A 22577-nucleotide genomic window follows, 5' to 3' on the forward strand; every position below is an offset into this window, starting at 1 on the left:
CTTAAAGCACGTCTTCAGCGAGTTCGCCCAACAAAATCAATGGCAGATGTTCTTCTTTTGCATGACAATGCAAGACCACACACCAGTCGTCACACCTCTGACGAGATTGTCAAAATTGGATGGGAAGTTTTGCCTCATCCCCCATACAGCCCTGACCTGGCACCATCAGACTTCCATCTGTTCGGGCCACTAAAAGAAGCTCATCATGGGATTCATTTTGAAGATGAGGAGGCCGTCAAAACATCCGTGCGTCAATGGCTTAGGAAGCAGAGCTGTGATTTTTACCGTGTTGGGATACATGCCCTTGTTCAAAGATGGACCAAAACTGTAGAGATGGGCGGAGATTACATTGAAAAATGACAAAATGATCCTCAATGTTGTGGTTTTCAACCTATGTAATTGCATTTAAATTTCCTGACAATTAAATGTAGAAAAAAAATAGGAGGCATTACTTTTTGACTGACCCTCGTATATAATGGGTTAGGAATGAGACATGGGCAGAAAAGGTCAAACAACTGAAAAAGGGATAATGTAGGTTTTAGTACTAAAGGCCGCTTACACGATTTGTTCAGTATAAGCACCAGAGGCGTAGACGAAATGCTGCATTCGTAAAATAAAACGACGAAGTCAACAGTTGCTCGCATCATTTCCGGTGGAAAATGAGCGACGTATTCCTGTATACTGGCCTTCAGATCGGGTAGAGACCGAACGTATCCCTGAAAACGCATTCTTGTAGAGAGCCCAGAGCCAAGAGTCATATGGATTCAGATCAAGTGATTACGCACACTATGCATCTGCAAAATCTCTAAAGACAACACGCTCACGTATGCTTACATTAAGCAGGCTTTCACTGGGAGAGCCGCATAAGGTGTGGCCCCATCTTGCATGCAAGCAGTGGTTTCCACACAGCTGCGCTCGCCCAAAGAAGGAATCACAGGCTGTAAGTGCAGGCGTCACGGTACACCTGACAGGCCCTCTTCGTGTCCTGTCTTCACAGAAGAACTGGCTGAGAATATCGGTGTTTGTGAATCCACACCGCAAGGCCACCTACGGCAAGTGCAATACCTCTTTGTGAACAACAAGCGGTTTAACAGTATCTCAAATTCGGCAGTTCTGAGTATTCATGGCACACTGCAGTGTAAAATGTGCCTCGTCCCTTCATAGAATACTGTCCGCTCACACGTCATCAACTTCTATCCTTGCCAGAAAGTGAAGAGAAAATTCAGAACATTCCCGCGGATCATTGGGTTTCAGTTGCTGCACCGTCTGGTTCTTGTACGGGTACCAGTGTAAAATAGGCGACAAACATTTCTGTACTGTTGACCATGGGGTGGACAATTCTCGTGACGCTGAACAAGCGCTAACACTACCCGGGGCATTTGCTGCATAAAAAATGGTTCAAATGGCTCTGAGCACTATGCGACTTAACATCTGTGGTCATCAGTCGCCTAGAACTTAGAACTAATTAAACCTAAGGACATCACACACATCCATGCCCGAGGCAGGATTCGAACCTGCGACCGTAGCGGTCGCGCGGTTCCGGACTGAGCGCCTAGAACCGCGAGACCACCGCGGCCGGCATTTGCTGCATAGCCAGTTACAGCAACAACAACCTTGTCGATAACTTCCACAGGGATAGGACGCTTTCGGCGATCGTTTTCTTGAGCCTGCGGCGTGCGCAGTCGAGCTAACTGCCGAGCTTCCTCAGTTCTAGTTAATTCCTGGCCGATGTAGTAGTCGTCCACATCATCAGGGTGTAACGGATACACAGTGTCTGTAGTCGTAGACGCCTCACGCCCATGCACCAAGAAAAATGGTGTAAATCAAGTTGCTCTGCTCAACATTGACGAACATTGATAGCCTGTCGGCCAAGATCTTACTAAGGCGTTCAGTAAGCCCGTTAGTTTGCGGATGGTAGGAAGTCGTCATGTGATGAGTAATGTTGGACCGTCGGTTTATCTCTGTCACAAGATTCGATTGAAAAACGTCCCCTCGATCCGTAATTGACGACCTTGGGGCACCGTGTTTTAATACAATGATTTCCACGATGAATTTGCCAACCTCGAATGCTTTGGCTGTTTTCACGGCTTTTGTAACGGCATAGCGTGTCAGATAATCAGTGCAAACAATAATCCATCTGTTGACACCATCAGACGTTGGAAATCGCCTGAGGAGGTCAATCCCAACACGCTGGAAAGGCGTTTTGTCTGGTTAAATTGCTATGAGTCGGCCAGGTGGTCTCTGAGGATTTGCCTTCCTCCTCTGGCACTCTCGACAGGGCGACACCTAGTGACGGACACTCCTAAATAAACCTGGCCAGAAAAATCACTTGCGGATCCTGTCGTATGTCTTAATAAATCCTAAATGTCTGGCCTCAGGTGTGTCATGGAATTTCTGCAGAACATCTAAGTGCATGTGTTTAGGAATCACTGGTAGCCATCTCTTTCGAAACGGATCAAAGTTTTTCTTGCAAAGTAATCCATTAACTACCTTAAATTGTCCCTTCACATTCTCTGACCGATTTAAGGCAAGCATAATTTGAGATATCTTGGAGTCCTTCCTTCTGCTCAGCAGAGAGATCCTGGAGTGCAGCGAGACAGTCACTATCTTCATCAAAGTCTTGATGGTCTTCCACAAGGTTTCTTGAGAGACAGTCGGAATGTTGACGTTTTCTTCCATTTTTGTACTCTATGGTAATGTCATACTCTTGAAGACGTAGTGCCCATCTGGCGAGTCGTCCTGTTGGATCCTTAAGACCTGTCAACCAATGATGGTTTGTAACAACTGTGAATGGCCTTCCATAGAGATACTGTCGAAATTTGCACATGGCCCAGATCACAGAAAGACATTCTCTTTCTGTAGTTGAGTAGTTTCTCTCGGTTTTTGTAAGTGTCCTAGAAAAATACGCTATAACCTTTCTTCCATCCGAAATCTGCGCCAGAACAGCACCGATCCCATACACATTGGCATTTGTGTGTAGTTCTGTAGGTGCTCTCTCTACATACAGACCAACTACAGGGTCAGTCGTCAGAGCTGTTCGCAGCACATCGAGAGAATCTTGTTGAGCTCCACCCCAGATAAATTTAGCATCGGCTTTTAACAACTCTTGGAGTGACCTGGCTTTGATAAAACGACGGCAATAAGAACATAATCCGAGGAAGGTTCTCACATCTCTAATACTTTTACATTAGAAATTCTACATTACAGAAACAAACATGCAGCTCCAAGCCCCTCCGTGTTTTCGAATTTCATCATCATCTTTTTTAAACCATTTAATGACATCGGGCGTCTCCTTAGGCCTTTCAGTCAGCGATATTCTCTCAATTCAGTGCACTGTCTGTTTTCTCGATAACCATACTGTTCAGTCACGTTATTGGTTGTCAAGTGACAGCGTGGATGTCAGGCCGTCACCAAACAGTGTACAGCAGGAGATTTGCCCTGGTGGCTACAATTAGAAATAATGAGATACTCATTTTACTAAGGTTTGAAGCTCCTCTTCTCGTTATTCCGTGTTTGCGATTTAAAGTTTGGGTTATTTCGGAAATCGGCATTATGCAAACACAACTAGACATGTTTCGACGCCAGTGTGTCATCTTCTGTGGGTTAACTTTTATTTTCTGTAAAGTACAGAATAACATTTGTAATAATTTAACTACTGTAGTCCTAAGAAACACTATATTTGCAATTTGCTTCGTTTTGTTTGGACATTTACCTTTAAATTACATAGCTAATTGAACTGTATTATTAAACATCGATTTTAGTGCTCGTTTGCGCCTTTTTTTTTTTTTTTTTTTTTTTTTGACAGTATGTCATCTGCAAACTAGCTATGAAGAAAATTATTGCATATTTGTGCAGAACTGTTTCGAGATTAGAGGTTATGTACGTTTCGTGTCCCTGGTTAGTGTCTCAATCAGCTACTATTTAGTGCATTGCTTTCACTCAGTAGTAGCTGATTGAGTCACCAAACAGAGACACGATACAGGACGGAAAATATAAGTACACAAACGTACATAACCTCTAATCTCGAAACAGCTCTCCACAAATATTCAATAATTTTCTTCATGGCTAGTTTGCAGATGACATGCTGTCAAAAAAAAAAAAAAACGACGAAAACGAGCACTAAAATCGATGTTTAATAATACAGTTCAATTAGCGATGTAATTTTAAGGCGAGTGTCCAAACAAAACGAAGCAAATTGGAAATATTGTATTTCTTAGGACTACAGTAGATAAATTATTATTATACAGAAAATAAAAGTTTAACCACAGAAGATGACACACTGGAGTCGAAACATGTCTGGGGAAATATAAAAATAAACTAGTTGTGTTTGAATAAGGTTGATTTCCGCAATAATCCAGTTTTTGGAAATAACGGTTTTTACAGCGTAAATTGGTTCTGCGATTACGCACCAGCACATCAAGTTCCGCTGCCATGCGATAATTATAGCCCACACTGGACTCCCATGAGTACCTGCCCTTTAACTATAAGTAATCGGTGTTACGGTATTTAGCCATTATAGTTCCTCAGTTCATAGTAGCAAAATGTGAGATGTTTAATTTCACTACTGGCCATTAAAATTGCTACACCAAGAAGAAATGCAGATGATAAACGGGTATTCATTGGAAAAATATATTATACTAGAACTGACATGTGATTACATTTTCACGCAATTTGGGTGCATAGATCCTGAGAAATCAGTACCCAGAACAACCACCTCTGGCCGTAATAACGGCCTTGATACGCCTGGGCTTTGAGTCAAAGAGAACTTGGATGGCGGGTACAGGTACAGCTGCCCATGCAGCTTCAACACGATATCACAGTTCATCAAGATTAGTGTCTGGCGTATTATGACGACCCAGTTGCTCGGCTACCATTGACCAGACGTTTTCAATTGGTGAGAGATCTGGAGAAAGTGCTGGCCAGGGTAACAGTCGAACATTTTCTGTATCCAGAAAGGCGCGTACAGGACCTGCAACATGCGGTCGTGCATTATCCTGCTGAAATCTAGGGTTTCGCAGGGATCGAATGAAGGGTAGAGCCACGGGTCGTAACACATCTGAAATGTAACGTAACCTGTTCAAAGTGCCATCAGTGCCAACAAGAGGTGACCGAGACGTGTAACCAATGGCACCCCGTACCATCACGCCGGCGATGACGAATACACACTTCCAATGTGTGTTCTCCGCAACGTCGCTACACACGTATGCGACCATCGTGATGCTGTAAACAGAACCTGGATTCATTACGTTTTGCCATTCGTGCACCCAAGTTCGCCGTTGAGTACACCATCGCAGGCGTTCCTGTCTATGATGCAGCGTCAAGGGTAACCGCAGCCATGGTCTCCGAGATGACAGCCCATGCTGCTGCAAACGTCATCGAACTGTTCGTGCAGATGGTTGTTGTCCTGCAAACGTCCCCATCTGTTGACTCAGGGATCGAGGCGTGGCTGCACGATCCGTTACAGCCATGCGGATAAGATGCCTGTCATCTCGACTGCTAGTGATACGAGGCCGTTGGGATCCAGCAAGGCGTTCCATATTACCCTCCTGAACCCACCGATTCCATACTCTGCTAACAGTCATTGGATCTCGACCAACGCGAGCAGCAATGTCGGGATATGATGAATCGCAATCGCGATAGGCTACAATCCGACCTTTATCAAAGTCGGAAATGGTACGCATTTCTCCTCCTTACACGAGGTATCACTACGTTTCACGAGGCAACGCCGGTCAACTGCTGTTTGTGTATGAGAAATCAGTTGTAAACTTTCCTCATGTCAGCACGTTGAAGGTGTCGCCACCGGCGCCAGTCTTGTGTGAGTGCTCTGAAAAGCTAACCATTTGTATATCACAGCATCTTCTTCCTGTCGGTTATATTTCGCGTCTGTAGCTTCGTGGTGTAGAAATTTTAATGGCCAGTAGTGTAGTTTCAACGTTCGGAGTATTGACTTCTTACATAAATCTTAAAATATAATTTCCGAAGAATCAGTAACGTTGCGCTCTTGTTGTAGAAATGTCTTCTGAATGAATAATGGAATTTACCCTGATTTCAATTTAAGTTAAGGTCAAAGAGTCTGTTGCCAGTGGTCGCAATCGACTTAATTTTAATAATCGACAGTCGACTTTGCAATTATGTGTCCCACTGTACAGCGATATGTGGTGCCTGGCTGCTTTTCTGAACTACCACGTGTGTGCTTTCGCAGACAAGATGTCCAGCCGGATTTCGACGCGGCCGCGGCGCACCAAAGTGTACGACTGCAACTTCCGGGCCGGCGAGCGCTACTACAAGCCGGTGCTGGACGACGTGGACCGCAAGTACTCCGGCAGGTCCGAGGCCGGCACCGGCGGCCTCTCCTCGCTGCGGGGCGCTCTCGCCGACGCAGAGGCGTCGCTCGGCTCGCGGTCGCGCGCCACCCCTGACGCAGAGTTTCCAGAGGTAACACCTGTTAGTCATGCCTCTCTTCCATTGACACACGTATTTTTGTTATTCGAAACGGTTTGAAAGTATCGGAGCAATCAACATTCACAAATTCAGCGTTGACTACAATAAGTTCACTGGACGAAATATGTACCACCTCTCCCTACCTCCAACAGAGCACACTGATCACTTTAGAGTGCTGTAGTTCTAGCACCAGGCAGTAACGTGATCCTCCATTGCTCACGTACGTCATGGCAGTGGAATGGTGAATGCCTGTGCGAATGTCACACCTTGTCAATGACAACCAGTTTCAAACATGACAGGAATTGCTGTTGTCAGTCAACGCAGGTCCATCTCAAATAGGTTCCGGCTGAATACTATCAACGGAACTCGAGCCTTCCTGATTTAGGTTTTCCGTGATTTCCATATGACGCTCCGGGCGAATGTTGGGATAGCTCCTTTAAAAGGGCATAGACTATTTCCTTCCCCATCATTTCGTAATCATGCTTGTGCTCCGTCTCTAACTACCACGCTGCCGACTAGACATTCCTTCCTTACATGCAATGAAGATTTGGTGTCGGGTACCTCTCCCAAGGCCAAACTTCACAGTGGCACGAGAAGCACACCGTCAGTGGGCCACACAACACGGAAACTGGACCGCAGATGAGTAGAGGCGTTTAATGTGGGCCGACGAGGATGTTACCTCTGCAAATGACGCAAGGCCTTGAGTGTACCGATGGCTCAATGAGGTCCAGTGTGTAGACGTTTCGGTTATGTTTTTCGGCCAATATTTCGACTCACTGTTTCACCAGGCTTATTTCAACATTCTTAGTTGCCAAATGATGTCCTTTCTTCTATACCGTCATGATGAACACGCTGTGGTCACTCTCATGTTCCAAAATAACAACAGGTGTGTGTACAGGGCTGCACTCATGCGCTCCTGGATTGGCGAACATTCAGGCACTGTATCTCACAACGACCGGCTCGCTAAAACTGATGTATCGGGAGCTGAGGTGGCCAATGGAAACAGTCACACATCTATAAAATGATAACACATTAATAGGTTTACTTACGATATGTACACTAACTAACATATACATAATTTTGAAGTACTGTCGGTCCTTCTGTGGTGCTGAATTATACAGGGTAATTCAGCTGCCCCTACTGAGGGGTTTTATGCAACTCGCAATGCCTTCAACAACCATTGTAAGTTTTTCATGATCTCTCACTCTCTCTGTGCAAACTATTATTCCTAGCCGGCCGTGGTGGCCGAAAGGTTCTAGGAGCTACAGTCTGGAGCCGCGCGACCGCTACGGTCGCAGGTTCGAACCCTGCCTCGGGCATGGTTGTGTGTGATGTCCTTAGGATAGTTAGGTTTAAGTAGTTCTAAGTTCTAGGGGACTGATGACCTCAGATGTCAAGTCCCATAGTGCTCAGAGCCATTTGAACCATTTTTTTTTATTATTCCTAGGGAATGAACATGAAGTTTTTGTAGAAAATGCAATGTGATTAACTTTTGTACTTGGATACGTCTTCGCTAGAGGCTATAGGTTTCGAATTGTTCGAGAAAAACGTACAAAAGTGAACTTGCTTTTTTCTTAAATAACTCAAAAACCATGGCCTTCAGCGAAAACGTAACCCAATAAAAAACTGAACAATACTAAATTTCCTAAAGAAAGGTCTTATTCATTTTTTCTGTAGGACTAACAGCTTGCATGTAGCGAGTGAGAGAATTTCAGAAGCTCGCACCTGGTTTTTGATCCGTAGCAGGTTGCATAAAACCAATCGGTAGGGGCAGCGGAATCACGCTGTATACTGTGAGTTGTGTTCTTGATAGGAGCAAATAGTCTTGAACGCTGATACACTCTGATAACACACTGACACACAGTAATGCTTAGTAGTGTTGTGCTTCGTCGATGTATTTTCCTCACTGCAGTCTTCTGTACTAATGTTGGTAAGTCTTCAAGTTCTCTGAACATCAGGGGACGAAGCTCCGAGTGCAGCTGCTTAAAAAGTCGCGACGGCCAATCAGGGCCACAAGGAGCAACCTCAAGTGATTTTACCATCCTCTGTGCGTGGCGCGTCCCCCCCCCCCTCCCCCATAGGAGGCAGCGAGCGATGGAAGAGAGCTCGCACGGCGGCACACAGGCAAAAGTTCAACACTACAGTCTCCCGTGTAGCTGTGAGCGGCGCGCCGTATGTGATCGACGAAGATACCGTTGATGCCGCAAAATCCCTTATCTTAATCTCTTGGATTAGATGAAACAGAGAGTGAAGCACAGCTATTTACATTCCCATCATCTAGTAGCTCTACCCGATCCTCTCATCAATGAGTGGCTTCAGCTGGATATGGCGCAGTCGTACCTGACGGAACTTCTGGACACACTGATGAAGATCGGCGCCAAGGCTACAGGTGGTGTTACACGCCATTAGCATGTTGTCTTCAGAGGTGACAATTTTTTTTTTCTGCTTTGCTTGTATGGCTACTATTCATGTCAGCAAAAGTCACAGTCTAAGAATAAAAATTGGACGAAAACTGTAAATGCGTAGGTACAATCAACACAAACAGCTTTTGGTACGGTAGCTAGCTGGAATGCAAAACTGGAAAACGGATGTTGGGAATTACGTTTTGTTTAGCATATAGCATTTTAATATAACTCGTTCACTACAGTTATCACAATGCGACTGATTTCAACCTCAGTATGTGCTCATCTTCTGAGCTATCGATTCAACAGAATCAACGAAAAATATCAGATAAATCGATCGACTTGCAATAACTGCAATGATTTGACACATTAATAAGTTTTTTGTGTTACACTGGGACCGCGTGCTCCTCAGTTTAGGAATCTCGAATTTCATGAAATACTTTGGTGTTGTTTTGATGCATTTCATCTCATAGAATATCTCTTGCATCCCATATCAACGAAGACGTACGTTCTGTGCTAATATCTAGGGCCGATCCTCTGATTATTTCGTTCCATCATCCCTTCAACTACAGTTTTCAACATCTGCCCCACGTTATTATTCTGTCTCTTCGATGAGTTATCTCCTTCGTTAGACAAAATGTACGTAGTTTTTTTGCAGAATCTGATTCTGCAATAAAAAGTGGGGGTTCTCATTTGAAATTTTAAGGTTGCCTATCGTCCCATCCCCAGGGCGCTGGGGTGGCGGGCTAATTTTGGCACCAGCAGATGTCCCCCTCGAAAATATTCAACTTTGGATTCTACACATTTTTTCGTGTGAAGCTTATTTTTCGAGTTATTCTGGTTTGTCAACTTAAAATTTACACCCTGTATATAAGGGTGAAGAAAAATTCGCGCACTCGGACTTCGCAGAGTGGTTCCTTACGTACTAGCAATAAGAAAATATCTCTCAAAATTTCCTGCCACGCATATTTCAGGCAGTAAATGGACGTTAAAGACTTATAATCTGGCAACACTCTAATCACTTGTACGGTAACTATCTCCGTCAGAATATAGTAGTATTGTTGTGTTGTTGCTGTAGTGGACAGAGGTTTGGCTTAACATGCAAGAGATCGAGGGTTCGATTCTGAGTCGAGACTTATTTGTTTTTATTTGCTAAAAGTAGTCTGCGTGCTACGGTTTCTGGCGTCTTAATCGCCAACAGCGATTGCAGTGGGTCCTCTACAAAACATTTACGTAGCATGAACACAGAAATGGAAATAAAATCGTTTTCATTGGTCAGCTTTTAAAGAAACCTTTTGCACGTCACACCACTGCATCTACTAGATTTCAAACTTTCTTCGTGTGTGCTCTCTCCCAATGGTCCCCTCGATTAATACCAATTATTATTCTTGCCACGTTCAGGCCCATTACATTTCGTTAGAGCCTTACGTCACCAGTACGGTTAGCAACGTACGTTGCAAATTGTTTCGATGGGACCATTGGGCGTGGGTACACACAAAAAAGTTTGGAATCTAGTAGATCCAGTGGTGCGAAATAATTCGAGTCTGCGAAGTGCAAAAGGTTGGTTTAAAAGGTGACCAATGGAAATAACTGTATTTCCATTTGTGTGTTCATAGTAAGAAACTGCAATTTTTTTGGTAGAAGATCCACTGTAATCGCTGTGTGACGATTAAGACGCCAGATACCGTACCACGCAGAGTAGTTTTAGCAACTAAGAAGAAATAAACCTCGACGCAGAATCGAACTCTCGATCTCCTACGTGCTAACACAAAACGCTGTCCACTGCACCAACGGCATAGCAGTACTGTCAACTATTTATGGAGGTTTTTCGTGTGACGCTTATTTTTTGAGTTATTCTGGTGCGTCAACTTAAAATTTACACCCTGTATAATTATACTACAACACTCCTTTGGCATTCACCAGAAGCTACTTTTATGTATAAAGATATTCCTGTAAAACACCCCAAATTTTGTCAGTGAAGTTCGAGTTCACCGTCTAGAGATTGGGAGTGAAGCGTGCTTCCGTTTCTCGCTGCAGAGGCGGCCCCTGTCGGCCCTGCTGGATGAGGCCGAGGGCGAGGACTCGTCGCCGTTCCGGCGCGCGGGCGGCGGCCGTCGGCGGCTGATCGGCTCCGTCGACGACGCCGACGAGGAGGACGACTTCTTCAGCTCGCGGCGCGTCCGCGAGTCCCGAGCACGCATCGCGGCACTTGAGGACGAGATCTCCGCCGCTAGGACGTCCTCCCGGTCCAAGCTGCGCGCTGCTGACGAATTCGCCGAGAAGGTTCGTATTCATGTCCCCACCTGCTGACGCGCTGGCTTTTCGGAGAAGCAATGGCAGCTGGTGGGCAAGCATCGCCGAATAGCTCTTAGCAGTGTAGACTAATGAGGAAGCTGGAAGCCCTTTCAGTTTAAACGCAGCCAAAACCTCTCAGACAAACAGAAGCTAAACGATGTCAAAGTTAGCGTAAGGAGGGCTATTTGTGAAGCGTTCAGTGAATTCGAAAGTACAATTCTATGTACCGACTTGACAGAAAATCCTATGAAGTTCTGGCCTTACGTTAAACCAGTAAGTGGCTCGAAACAGCATATCCAGACACTTGATGATGGCATTGAAACAGAGGATGACACGCGTAAAGCTGAAATACTAAACACCTTTTTTCCAAAGCTGTTTCACAGAGGAAGACCGCACTGCAGTTCCTTCTCTAAATCCTCGCACAAACGAAAAAATGGCTGACATCGAAATAAGTGTCCAAGGAATAGAAAAAGCAACTGAAATCACTCAACAGAGGAAAGTCCACTGGACCTGACGGGATACCAATTCGATTCTACACAGAGTACGCGAAAGAACTTGCCCTCCATATAACAGCCGTGTACAGCAAGTCTCTAGAGGAACGGAAGGTTTTAAATGATTGGAAAAGAGCACAGGTAGTCCCAGTTTTCAAGAAAGGTCGCCGAGCAGATGCGCAAAACTATACGCCTATATCTGTTGTAGAATTGTAGAACATGTTTTTTGCTCGCGTATCATGTAATTTCTGGAAACCCAGAATCTACTCTGTAGGAATCAACATGGAGTCCGGAAACAGCGATCGTGTAAGACTCAACTCGCTTTATTTGTTCACGAGACCCAGAAAACATTAGATACAGGCTCCCAGGTAGATGCCCATTTTCCTTGACTTCCGGAAGGCGTTCGATACAGTTCCGCACTGTCGCCTGATAGACAGAGTAAGAGCCTAAGGAATATCAGACCAGCTGTGTGGCTGGATTGAGTAGTTTTTAGCAAACAGAACACAGCATGTTGTTGTCAATGGAGAGACATCTACAGACGTTAAAGTAACCTCTGGCGTGCGACAGGGGAGTGTTATGGGACCATTGCTTTTCACAATATATATAAATGACCTAGTAGATAGCGTCGGAAGTTCCATGCGGCTTTTCGCGGATGACGCTGTAGTATACAGAGAAGTTGCAGCATTAGAAAATTGCAGCGAGATGCAGGAATATCTGCAGCGGATAGGCACTTGGTGCAGGGAGTGGCAACTGACCCCTAACATAGACAAATGTAATGTATTGCGAATACATAGAAAGAAGGATCCTTTATTGTTTGATTATATGATAGCGGAACAAACACTGGTAGCAGCTACTTCTGTAAGATATCTGGGAGTATGCGTAAGGAACGATTTGAAGTGGAATGACCATATAAAATTAATTGTTGGTAAGGCGGGTGCGTGGCCAAGCGGTTCTAGGCGCTACAGTCTGGAACCGCACGACCGCTACGGTCGCAGGTTCGAATCCTGCCTCGGGCATGGATGTGTGTGATGTCCTTAGGTTAGTTAGGTTTAAGTAGTTCTAAGTTCTAGAGGACTGATGTCCTGAGAAGTTAAGTCCTATAGTGCTCAGAGCCATTTGAACCATTTTTTAATGCGGGTGCCAGGTTGAGATTCATTGGGAGAGTCCTTAGAAAATGTAGTCCATCAACAAAGGAGGTGGCTTACAAAACACTCGTTCGACCTATACTTGAGTATTGCTCATCAGTGTGGGATTCGTACCAGGTCGGATTGACGGAGGAGATAGAGAGAGAGAAGATCCAAAGAAGAGCGGTGCGTTTCGTCACAGGGTTATTTGGTAACCGTGATAGCGTTACGGGGATGTAGCAAACTCAAGTGGCAGACTCTGCAAGAGAGGCACTCTGCATCGCGGTGTAGCTTGCTGTCCAGGTTTCCAGAGGGTGCGTTTCTGGATGAGGTATCGAATATATTGCTTCCCCCTACTTATACCTCCCAAGGAGATCATGAATGTAAGATTATAGAGATTCGAGCGCGCACGGAGGCTTTCCGGCAGTCGTCCTTCCCGCGAACCATACGCTACTGGAACAGAAAAGGGAGGTAATGACAGTGGCACGTAGAGTGCCCTCCGCCACACACCGTTGGGTGGCTTGCGGAGTATAAATGTAGAGGTAGATAAATCGGTATCACATGGTGCTTGCTGGCTGCAGGCCGGACGTTAGTCGTAAAATAATGTTGTGAGGATGGTCAGAGAGAGAGATAAGATGTTGCTTGGCTTGTGAGAGTACAAACTTATTGAGTGCTTGCCGCACTTTGGAAACGGGCCGATGGTCGATACCTCTTTCGCCAGTCCATGGAGTTTGTTGGTCAGAGCATTGCAGAAAATACGACAACTGTTGGCCAGTGCAACAAAGAGAAGCTTAAGTGATGGAGACAGGACGCCATTTTCCGAGAAAAAACAGCGCATCTGTTTCTCTCACTGACTAGCACAGAAACATTTCTCTAGAGTAGAAAACTGTCGCTAAACTGTTGAGGTTTTGCCATTTTGGAAAAATAACAAATTGGCTGGTCTTTAAATAATTTTTTCCGGAAAAGGAAGTACAAGCCTTGTTACAATGTGTCCAATTGAGATAAGTGCTAATAAATTTTTTGATTAGAAGAATAGTATATTTTTGGACTATTCCGTCCCGAACCGGGAGCAGTTTGGCACCTGGCTCGATGTATATGCGAGCTACATTTTCAGTATCTATTGTGCTGACTTTTGTGTGATTTGTTTTTTTACTTCATTATAAGTGGGAGGGGGGAGGGGGGCCACAGTGCATACACTTTTTTTTCCAACGCATCTTTTGATATTGTATTTTTTTGTTTTGCTACAGCTATATCTGATGCTTACGTATTGAAACGTGTCAATAAACTAATTTTCGACCAAGACCTTGCACAGTTCATTGTGTGCCAACTGTGAATAATCGTCTGGTTCATAGATGTATTTCTCTATAATGTGAAGAAAATTGTGGGTTTCACAAGAAAGCATTTTGTACCTGTATTATATCTCATTTTGTATCGTGTAGATGCTCATTTCTCGTCTCTGCTGTGTCTTTCAATAAATGCTTTCCCATTTCCACCTGCCAGGGTAGCCGAGAGCACTAAGTCGCTGCTTTCTGGACTCGGGTAGGCGCGTCAGCCCTGGATCGAATCCACCCGGCGGATTAACGACGAGGGATCGTGTGCCGGCCAGCCTGGATGTGGTTTTTAGGCGGTTTCCCACATCCCACTAGGTGAATGCCGGGCTGGTCCCCACGTTCCGCCTCAGTTACGCAGCTCGCAGACACCTGAACAAATTCGCACCATTCCAAGGATTACACTAGACTCAGACATTTGGGATACACTGGGAGTGGGAGTGGGAGGGGGGCGACAGGCAGGGCATCTGGCCCCATCCGATTAACCAGCAGACCCCGCGAGTCGGGATTAATGCTCGGAAAGAGAGAAATGACTTCCCGTTTGCACCAGATAAACTCTTTGTATCCGACTCTATATCTTTGTTTAGTAACAACAAAATATCGCAACTGTATTTTGTCGGATTAATGTGTGTAGTGACCGATGTTCACGGTTCGCAGGTTCTGGACACCGTGGGCCTGAAGAATTCAGACATAGGCAAGGCGCGCCAGTTTCTGGAGGATGAGTCAATCTACAAGAGGCGGTCCAGGGCCGCTGCTGCAGAGGAGGAGGAAGACACGGGCAGCAGGACTCTCGCAAAGTGGTACGTCCTTTCTTCTCCTCTGTTTTCCCAAGCATTTAAGCCGTCATCGTATTTTGTGGAGATCCTACCATCCAGATGCGCTACTCATAGCTTTCTACCGAGCGAGGTGGCGCAGTGGTAGCACACTAGAGTCGAATTCGGGAGGACGACGATTCAATTCCGCGTCCGGCCATCCTGATTTAGGTTTTCCGTGATTTCCCTAAATCGCTCCAGGTAAATGCTGGGATGGTTCCTTTGAAAGGGCGCGGCCTATTCCTTTCCCCATCCTTCCCTAATCCGATGAGACCGATGGCCTCGCTGTTTAGTCTCTTCCCCTAAATAACCCAACCCAAAATCATAGCTTTCTGACAGCGGTATCTCGAGTAAACAGTTACTCATCATGCGGAGCTCCATGATAAGTTTTCTTTACACATAGCAGCGCCAACACTGAACATGGAAGATAAAGGGCTGTACTGGTCTTCCACATCAGAACTGTACATCGAGATTCGGATCATACCGTCCAATCATTTTCTCGTAGATGTGTATTTCCAAAATGCAGCTAACCATTAAAATTTTTCTAGGGACGCCACGTATTGGACATGCCACATATCACGTTTTAAGACGTAATATTTTCATCGGAACAAAAGCAGAAGGAGCTACTGAAGGAAGGAATCTCCGGGAGAGACCAACGAAGTCATACATGCTGCAGATTGTGAGCGACGTAAGGGTTTTTTTTGTGCCACTGTTCTCCCCTGGTAGCTGAGTGATCAGCGCGACGGAATGTCATACTTAACGGCCCGTGATCGATTCCCAGCTACGTCGGATATTTTCTCCGCGGGACTGGGTGTTGTGTTGTCCTTATCATCATCATTTCATGCCCATCGTCACGCAAGTCGCCGAAGTGGCGTCATCTCGAAAGACTTGCACCAGGCGAACGGTCAGCCCGAAGGGAGGCCCTAGCCACACGGCATTTCCATTGTATGCCACTCACAGCCCCAAAAACAGCCATTTGAATCGTTGATGAACTCAATCATTTTAAATGTGTTTTATTTTTTGTACTTTAGCAGTATATCTTCTTCCATAGCCACTACTTTTAATACAGCATCCTTTCCGTCTTCAAATTTTCGCAGCGCTGGGTATCTTGCCTTACTTACAAAATATATATTTTAACCATCTCTCTAGGATTTCTTGCCTAACCTCTACGCTAAATCGACGGTTGAAATACTGCAATTGTTGTCAGTCTCATAAACTAAACCGTAATATATCTCACGCACGTACACTAAATTCTTCAATAAAAGCAAGTTATTGCAGGTATGAAGTGGGCAGAGGCAGAGGTAGCAACATGTGAATAATTAAATGTGTTCTTTCTTTCTGGTTGGTTGGTTTGGGGAAGGAGACCAGACAGCGTGGTCATCGGTCTCATCGGATTAGGGAAGGATGGGGAAGGAAGTCGGCCGTGCCCTTTCAGAGGAACCATCCCGGCATTTGCCTGGAGTGATTTAGGGAAATCACGGAAAACCTAAATCAGGATGACCGGACGCGGGATTGAACCGTCGTCCTCCCGAATGCGAGTCCAGTTTTCTTTCTGGGTCCATGAAACATTTGACTGAAACTGTATCCAGCTCACCGCCATGCGACTGTCTTTCTGCGTCAACACGACTACCTTTCTTCGATAGAAGAATATCATATTCTCATGCCTTAAAAAAAAAAGAGAGAGTAGATTACGTGGATTTCGTCAGACATTTAACGAACACATCTGTGTATTTCTCTGTGAAAAGTTGACCGTTCGCTCTTTGATAATTTTTAATAGAAGTGAAAATTCTTCAAAAGATGAGTTCATTACTTATTTAGCAACACATTTGCCATAAATATGTATTTACTTCTTAGTTTGCGCCTGGTTGAGCGTTCGTCTTCCTGAAATATACTCCTGCACGTGATCAGTACTCAGGTTACACACTGTAGGCACTATCTACATCTACATCTCTTCTGGTATTATTTCACCATCCTGGTAGTTTGCCAGACTTTTTTCGTCAGCTGTTGCCACCGCTTCCTCTCATACCCACGTCAAAACAGCTGTTCTCCTTTGTTACGTAGCCGCTTGGTTCTCTTTTGCCAAGACTGACAAGAAGCGTGCGACGTTTCAGTAAAGCAGCTCCACGTGCGCTCAGAGTTCGCGATAGTTGATAGCCTATGTCACTATCGTGAGACCCCGGTGCTCATTCCTTGACAAAGCTCTTTGGGAGTTTGATTCAGTACGTTACTCTGCTCTGGGAAGTAATGGAAACATATTAGTTGCTATTTGACTCTAGCTTTTTTGAGCGTCTATTTCTTTTTTACTCTTATTATACAACTATCTCTAGGTTGGAACTATCACTTTGCATAACTGTAGCTGACACCAGTAGTGTTATCTGCACCCAAGTTATCAGTTTAGCGTGCTGTTACCTTCCTGTCACTGAATTGAACGATGTGACGTACAGTATGTCACCAGTATATATTCTGCATGCATAAATACTATCGATATTTGTAAAGCAACGCGGAAGCATGCAAGCGATATTAAACTTATAGGATGTTTGAAGTTCGATCTTATATGTAAAATATTTGGAATTATAGACAGGCAGTTTGTTCCATACATGATCTCGAAGGCATTTATGTAAAGGGATGTAGAGCTGTATTTGTGTCATTTATTCTTCTATGTCAGCTTATAACGTTCCACCAGAGGTAACTATTTCTCGTTAATGTCAAAGAGCACTATCTAGATTCACAGTATTAAAGCAGACCGACTATCGCTCTTCTGGGACGTTTTTTGTCTTACTTCTAACTTAAATTATCTGGAGTACTCACGCGCGTACCAAATATGGGATTTGAAGATAACGATATAAGTTGTGAACCGAAGAGTGGGCAACGAAATGTCGTGTTGGCTAGACCTTTCGCCCGTAAGGCAGTGACAATGCTTAGGGAATTATCTCTAGTGTCTGTCTGACGTTACAACACTGCACAGCTATGTAAGTGTCTGTCCCCTACTATTAGCTGTATACGGGGACGATTTGGGGGACAAGGAAGACAGCAATTTGCGGTTGTTTACTGATGATGCGGTGGTGTACAGTAAGGTCTGAAGACCTTACCTCAAATGTTTGAACCAAATTTGTAGTTTGTAGTTATACATTCAGTCCACGCAGAGATACCAGTGTATCAATAGGAGCTGTACTATAGCGAAGTTCTTGCTAGTTGATCAAAGAAACACTGGATTCCGTGCTTTGACCGGACTGATACTGCTATCTCTATTGACTGACTCCTTCGTAAATGAGTCCCTACTGCGTCCTTCAGTACCAGTCCCAGAATAATGAAGTCTACGCCAGATTTTCGACGTTTCAGGATAAGGTATCGAATATATTGCTTCCCCCTACTTATACCTCCCGAGGAGATCACGAACGTAAGATTAGAGAGATTCGACGTTGTCGTACATCATAGAGTGGCTAATGATGACACAGGGAGTTGTCCAGGAGAAACAACTTTAGTTTTAAAATTTTCTTTCCTACCTGTACGTCACTTAATGTATTTGGGGAAATAACTAAAGATTTTTGTTGCTGTATATTTAACTCCTTTCTGAGCCACTGACAGCTTTAGCAATGAGTAATGAAGACCATTTTTCTTCTAGTATTGTAGTTATGGACCGCACTAATCTTAAATAGTGATTTCGCTACTGTTATGATAAATAGATCTTTATTCACAAGTGTACAGCTGATAATGTACCTCCTCCTCCATCTTCCTTTACACAGGTTGAGTTATCGATTCTTCGAAGTTTTTTCTCTCAAAAGCATCTAGCATTCTAATATCTTTTGATGTTAATGACCAAGTTTCCGAGACGTACGTAACAACTGGTTTTATAAGTGTTTTGTAAATCGTTAATTTGATGATACGAGTTCTTGAGGGAGAAAATTTTTAATAGAAAATACGCAATGCATGTGTCATTTGAGTGGGAAACTGTCGATCCCAGATATTTAAACTGATCAACACTCTCGAAAGTATAATCATCCATTGTTATTGGTGGTGGAAAGTTCGGCTTGCATGCTTTCCCAGCAGCCGTATATTTTGTTTTCTGTTGGTTGATATTCAGTTCCATATTCCTACTAACTGGCTCAAGTGTGACGAATGTCGGCCTCATTGCCTTCCTAGTTCTTATGACTAAAGCTATGCCGTCGTCATAAGCTAGTATCTGTACTGATTTGCAAAAGATCTTTCCCATTCCTTTCACGTATCTTTCAGTGCAAAATTTCATCGTTGTAATAAACAAACATTTACTGAAAATACAACCGGTATGAACTGAAAGTATTACAGAAATCGCCTGCAAATGGATGCCGCCAATGCTTAGCTGAACGATATGTTGGTTTCAATATAACGACGCCATGAGCAGTCTTTATCATTCGTGGTCTAAGCTATGACACCATCAGTGAGTGAACTGTCTTCAAGTATCTTTAACACCTGTTCGACTGCGATGTTTCAAAAAATCGGTCCCAACACTGAGCCCTGTGGGTATCCCTGCCGACGGAGAGCAGCCTGAGCAGTAGTGAGACCCGTGTTGCAGGTCGAAGCTGACTGACCTGGAGTCAGTGCGGGAGAACACGGAGTCGGCGGCGGCGAGCCGCGCGCGGCAGTCGCGGGCGCGGCTGGCAGACCTGGAGAACGAAATGGAGGCGCTGGAGAACCGCGCGGCGGCGCGCGAGCGGCGCTCGGCCAACGTGCGCGCGCTGCTCCAGGAGACGGCCGACGTCGGCCTCTCCTCCGACGCCGCCGAGTCCAGCTCCAGCTCAACCACGGTGCGCGCCAGCGCCCTGCGCGTCAAGAAGGTGTCCGCCTCCGCCGAGAAGAAGACTGTCACCTTCTAAGGAGGTGCCAGCGACTGCGGTACTGGCACGTCACACGTTTTAGAGGAAAGACATCTCGCTGAGGCCGGGACAGAAGGAAACTGGGAGGTTACTACCGGAAACGTGAGGGTGCAGTTATGGTTCGTCCAGTCTTTTTCACACCACGCACCAAAACAATCAGCACTCTTCCTAAACCCCAAGCACTTCTCAGAAACACAGCCCCAGTCGCTCTGTTTCGCTCTTCCAATGTTGAAATAATTTTCTTCCTCCCTTTTTCGTTGTTCCATTAGCTACTTACAACGACACAAAAAAATGTTTGTAAACTATCATCATCTCATACAATTTACTGCACATCATCTATAGCCTCCGAATTCTTGCAATGCACTATTCTTCTCCAGCAGATCACAGCTTCAACATTTGCACTGAGTTGTGAATTACTGAGTCGCTTTCAATGAGAAAAATTACACAACAATCACACCTTTACAATGGATAGATGACGAAATGAGATTGTGAATGTAGAGATGTGTATTGTCATTCCTGCATGTGGAGATGATTATAACGATAATCATCATGATAATTACGAGGTGGCTCGTTCTGAGAATTCTATTATGAGGAAGTAATTTATTGGACTCATAACTAATACAGAAATGTCACTCCATTCTTATGGCTACGTACTTGTCTTCTGAGCGACACTATCTCATCTATTCCACACATTCAGAAAATAGTACACTTTCGTAACTGTTAGGCTGCCATTATTCTCTTTGCTAGACTTTTTATGTAATTAGACCGTGTTGAGCTCTGTAATTCATACTGTTATGTAATGAAATGTTTTTCTTCTTTTGTAAGGTGGATCAGTGTAATACTTTATGTCTAATTACTGTATACTTAAATACGTTCTTTTAAAATACATATGAAAAATGTGTGAACTCTATTCACTCTCTGCAGAAGTACGTTCCTTATCACTGTTTCGCAGGTTCCACACGCTTTATTATACTTAATACGTTTTTTCCATGAACATCAGAGGTGGTACAGGCTGTAATGGGTGTAAGTGTAGATAGTTTTACTTCTCGTACCTTAATATGTACTCACATCAGTGTGATATTTGTTTTGTCTCTGCGGTGAACAGTCTTCCCACAAACACGTCTCAAAAATTATGACCTGATGTTTTCTGGATGGTCGTAACTGCATTTCTAAGTGTACCATCCCTGTAAATATACGCTAACCGTATTGCATCCACACTTTCACACTTCAGCACCTGATCTGTTCAACAGGGCGAAAAAAAAGCATTAATGGCTTACTTTTGCCACATGTGCTTGGAGCTACTACCAAAACGAAAAACATTGACTTGTAACAGCGACAGTTACTAGTCTGCAAATGAAATAAATACTGAAAATACTGATGTAATGTTGTTCAGTACACTGTCCCCAGTAAATGGTTCAAATGGCTCTGAGCACTATGGGACTCAACTACTGTGGTCATTAGTCCCCTAGAACTTCGAACTACTTAAACCTAACTAACCTAAGGACATAACACACATCCATGCCCGAGGCAGGATTCGAACCTGCGACCGTAGCAGTCGCACGGTTCCGGACTGAGCGCCTAGAACCGCGAGACCACCGCGGCCGGCCCCCAGTAAATATCTGCATTTATACCCGTTACACTATACATATCAGTTATTGTTTTTTCCCGTCTTAAGTTTTCTGCAACTGCGAAAGTTGAATGGGGATCCTACATTTTTTTCTATTCCAACCCGTGCTAACAATATGGAAAAAAGCAGTGTACTCCAGAACATGTGAACAAGGGGAATAAAGCCAGCAAGTAAACTGTTCACCTACTTTGTAAAGAAAAACGCTTTCTTGCATCGAAATATTATGTATACAATATCTCAGGAATGACCCCACGATGATTTGTAAATAAAAGCGAAGCGCATATGGTGGAAAAAGACTCTTAAATCGCCATGAGTTTAAGACGGGATAAAAAAATAATTGTTGTTTCATATTGTAATAACTCCCTAATCATTTACACTGTTGAGATATCACAAATGAAAAGACCTAACATTGTTTGACCACACAATCGACGATGTCAATTGAATGAGCTATGACAATCAAGAATCTAGAAACATCTGCTTGGAGCTATTGCTAAGGGCACTGTACTCATTAATTACAAGGAAAAAATATGGAAAATACATTCATCTCTCAAGTGAGGAATGGATGAACAGGTAAAGACAATGTTGTCATTAACACAGGCAGAAGCAGTTACTTAATGTAATAATGATAAAGTATGCTGAGGGGGTAAAATTCGTATTGAACAATCTGTATTTTTTTCCACAGATCGTAATTACGCTGTTTCACTTCTCTAATAATGTTTAGTATCAGGCATAATTACATCAGTTAGCTGGTTACAAATATAATAATTACCTGAGTGATAGTAAATTGTTCTGTCTCGTTTATCCAACGGAAGTGAAAGAATGGAAGATGTTCTTTTACACATTCATTCTTCAGTCGGTATACGGTAAGTTTCCAGGTATCCGGGATGATGATAACATTTCTCTTTCTCTCTCTCTCTCTCTCTCTCTCTCTCATTCCCCTCCTCCTCTCTCACTGTCACAAACAGGTACCCACACACACACACACACACACACACACACACACACACACCTGTAAGGTTATTTCGGTTTGCGTAGGGAATAGTCTTACTGGCTGAGGCTTCCTATCGTGCCTCATGATCCGCATCAAAGTTTCAACGAGGCAGTACCTCTCCTCTACCTTCCAAACTTCATTCTTTGATGGGCTACCGATCAGAGAAGAAACAATATGTCGAAGAATGCCAAAGTAACAACCCCTCAGTCGTTTTTA

General features: G+C 44.2%; 1 protein-coding gene across 1 annotated transcript in view; it reads left to right on the forward strand.

The window, feature by feature from the left end:
• LOC126365814 (uncharacterized) overlaps positions 1-20643 on the forward strand; it is a 59992-nt gene extending 39349 nt beyond the window's left edge. The window contains exons 2-5 of the mRNA XM_050008405.1: positions 6203-6435; positions 10881-11126; positions 14739-14881; positions 19443-20643. Coding sequence (XP_049864362.1) covers positions 6203-6435; positions 10881-11126; positions 14739-14881; positions 19443-19743 — 923 coding nt within the window. The 3' untranslated portion in view covers positions 19744-20643. The remainder of the gene's footprint in view (positions 1-6202; positions 6436-10880; positions 11127-14738; positions 14882-19442) is intronic.
• The last annotated feature ends 1934 nt before the right edge of the window (positions 20644-22577 follow it).

The sequence above is a fragment of the Schistocerca gregaria genome, chromosome 4, assembly GCF_023897955.1.
Source record: "Schistocerca gregaria isolate iqSchGreg1 chromosome 4, iqSchGreg1.2, whole genome shotgun sequence".
NCBI lineage: Eukaryota > Metazoa > Arthropoda > Insecta > Orthoptera > Acrididae > Schistocerca > Schistocerca gregaria.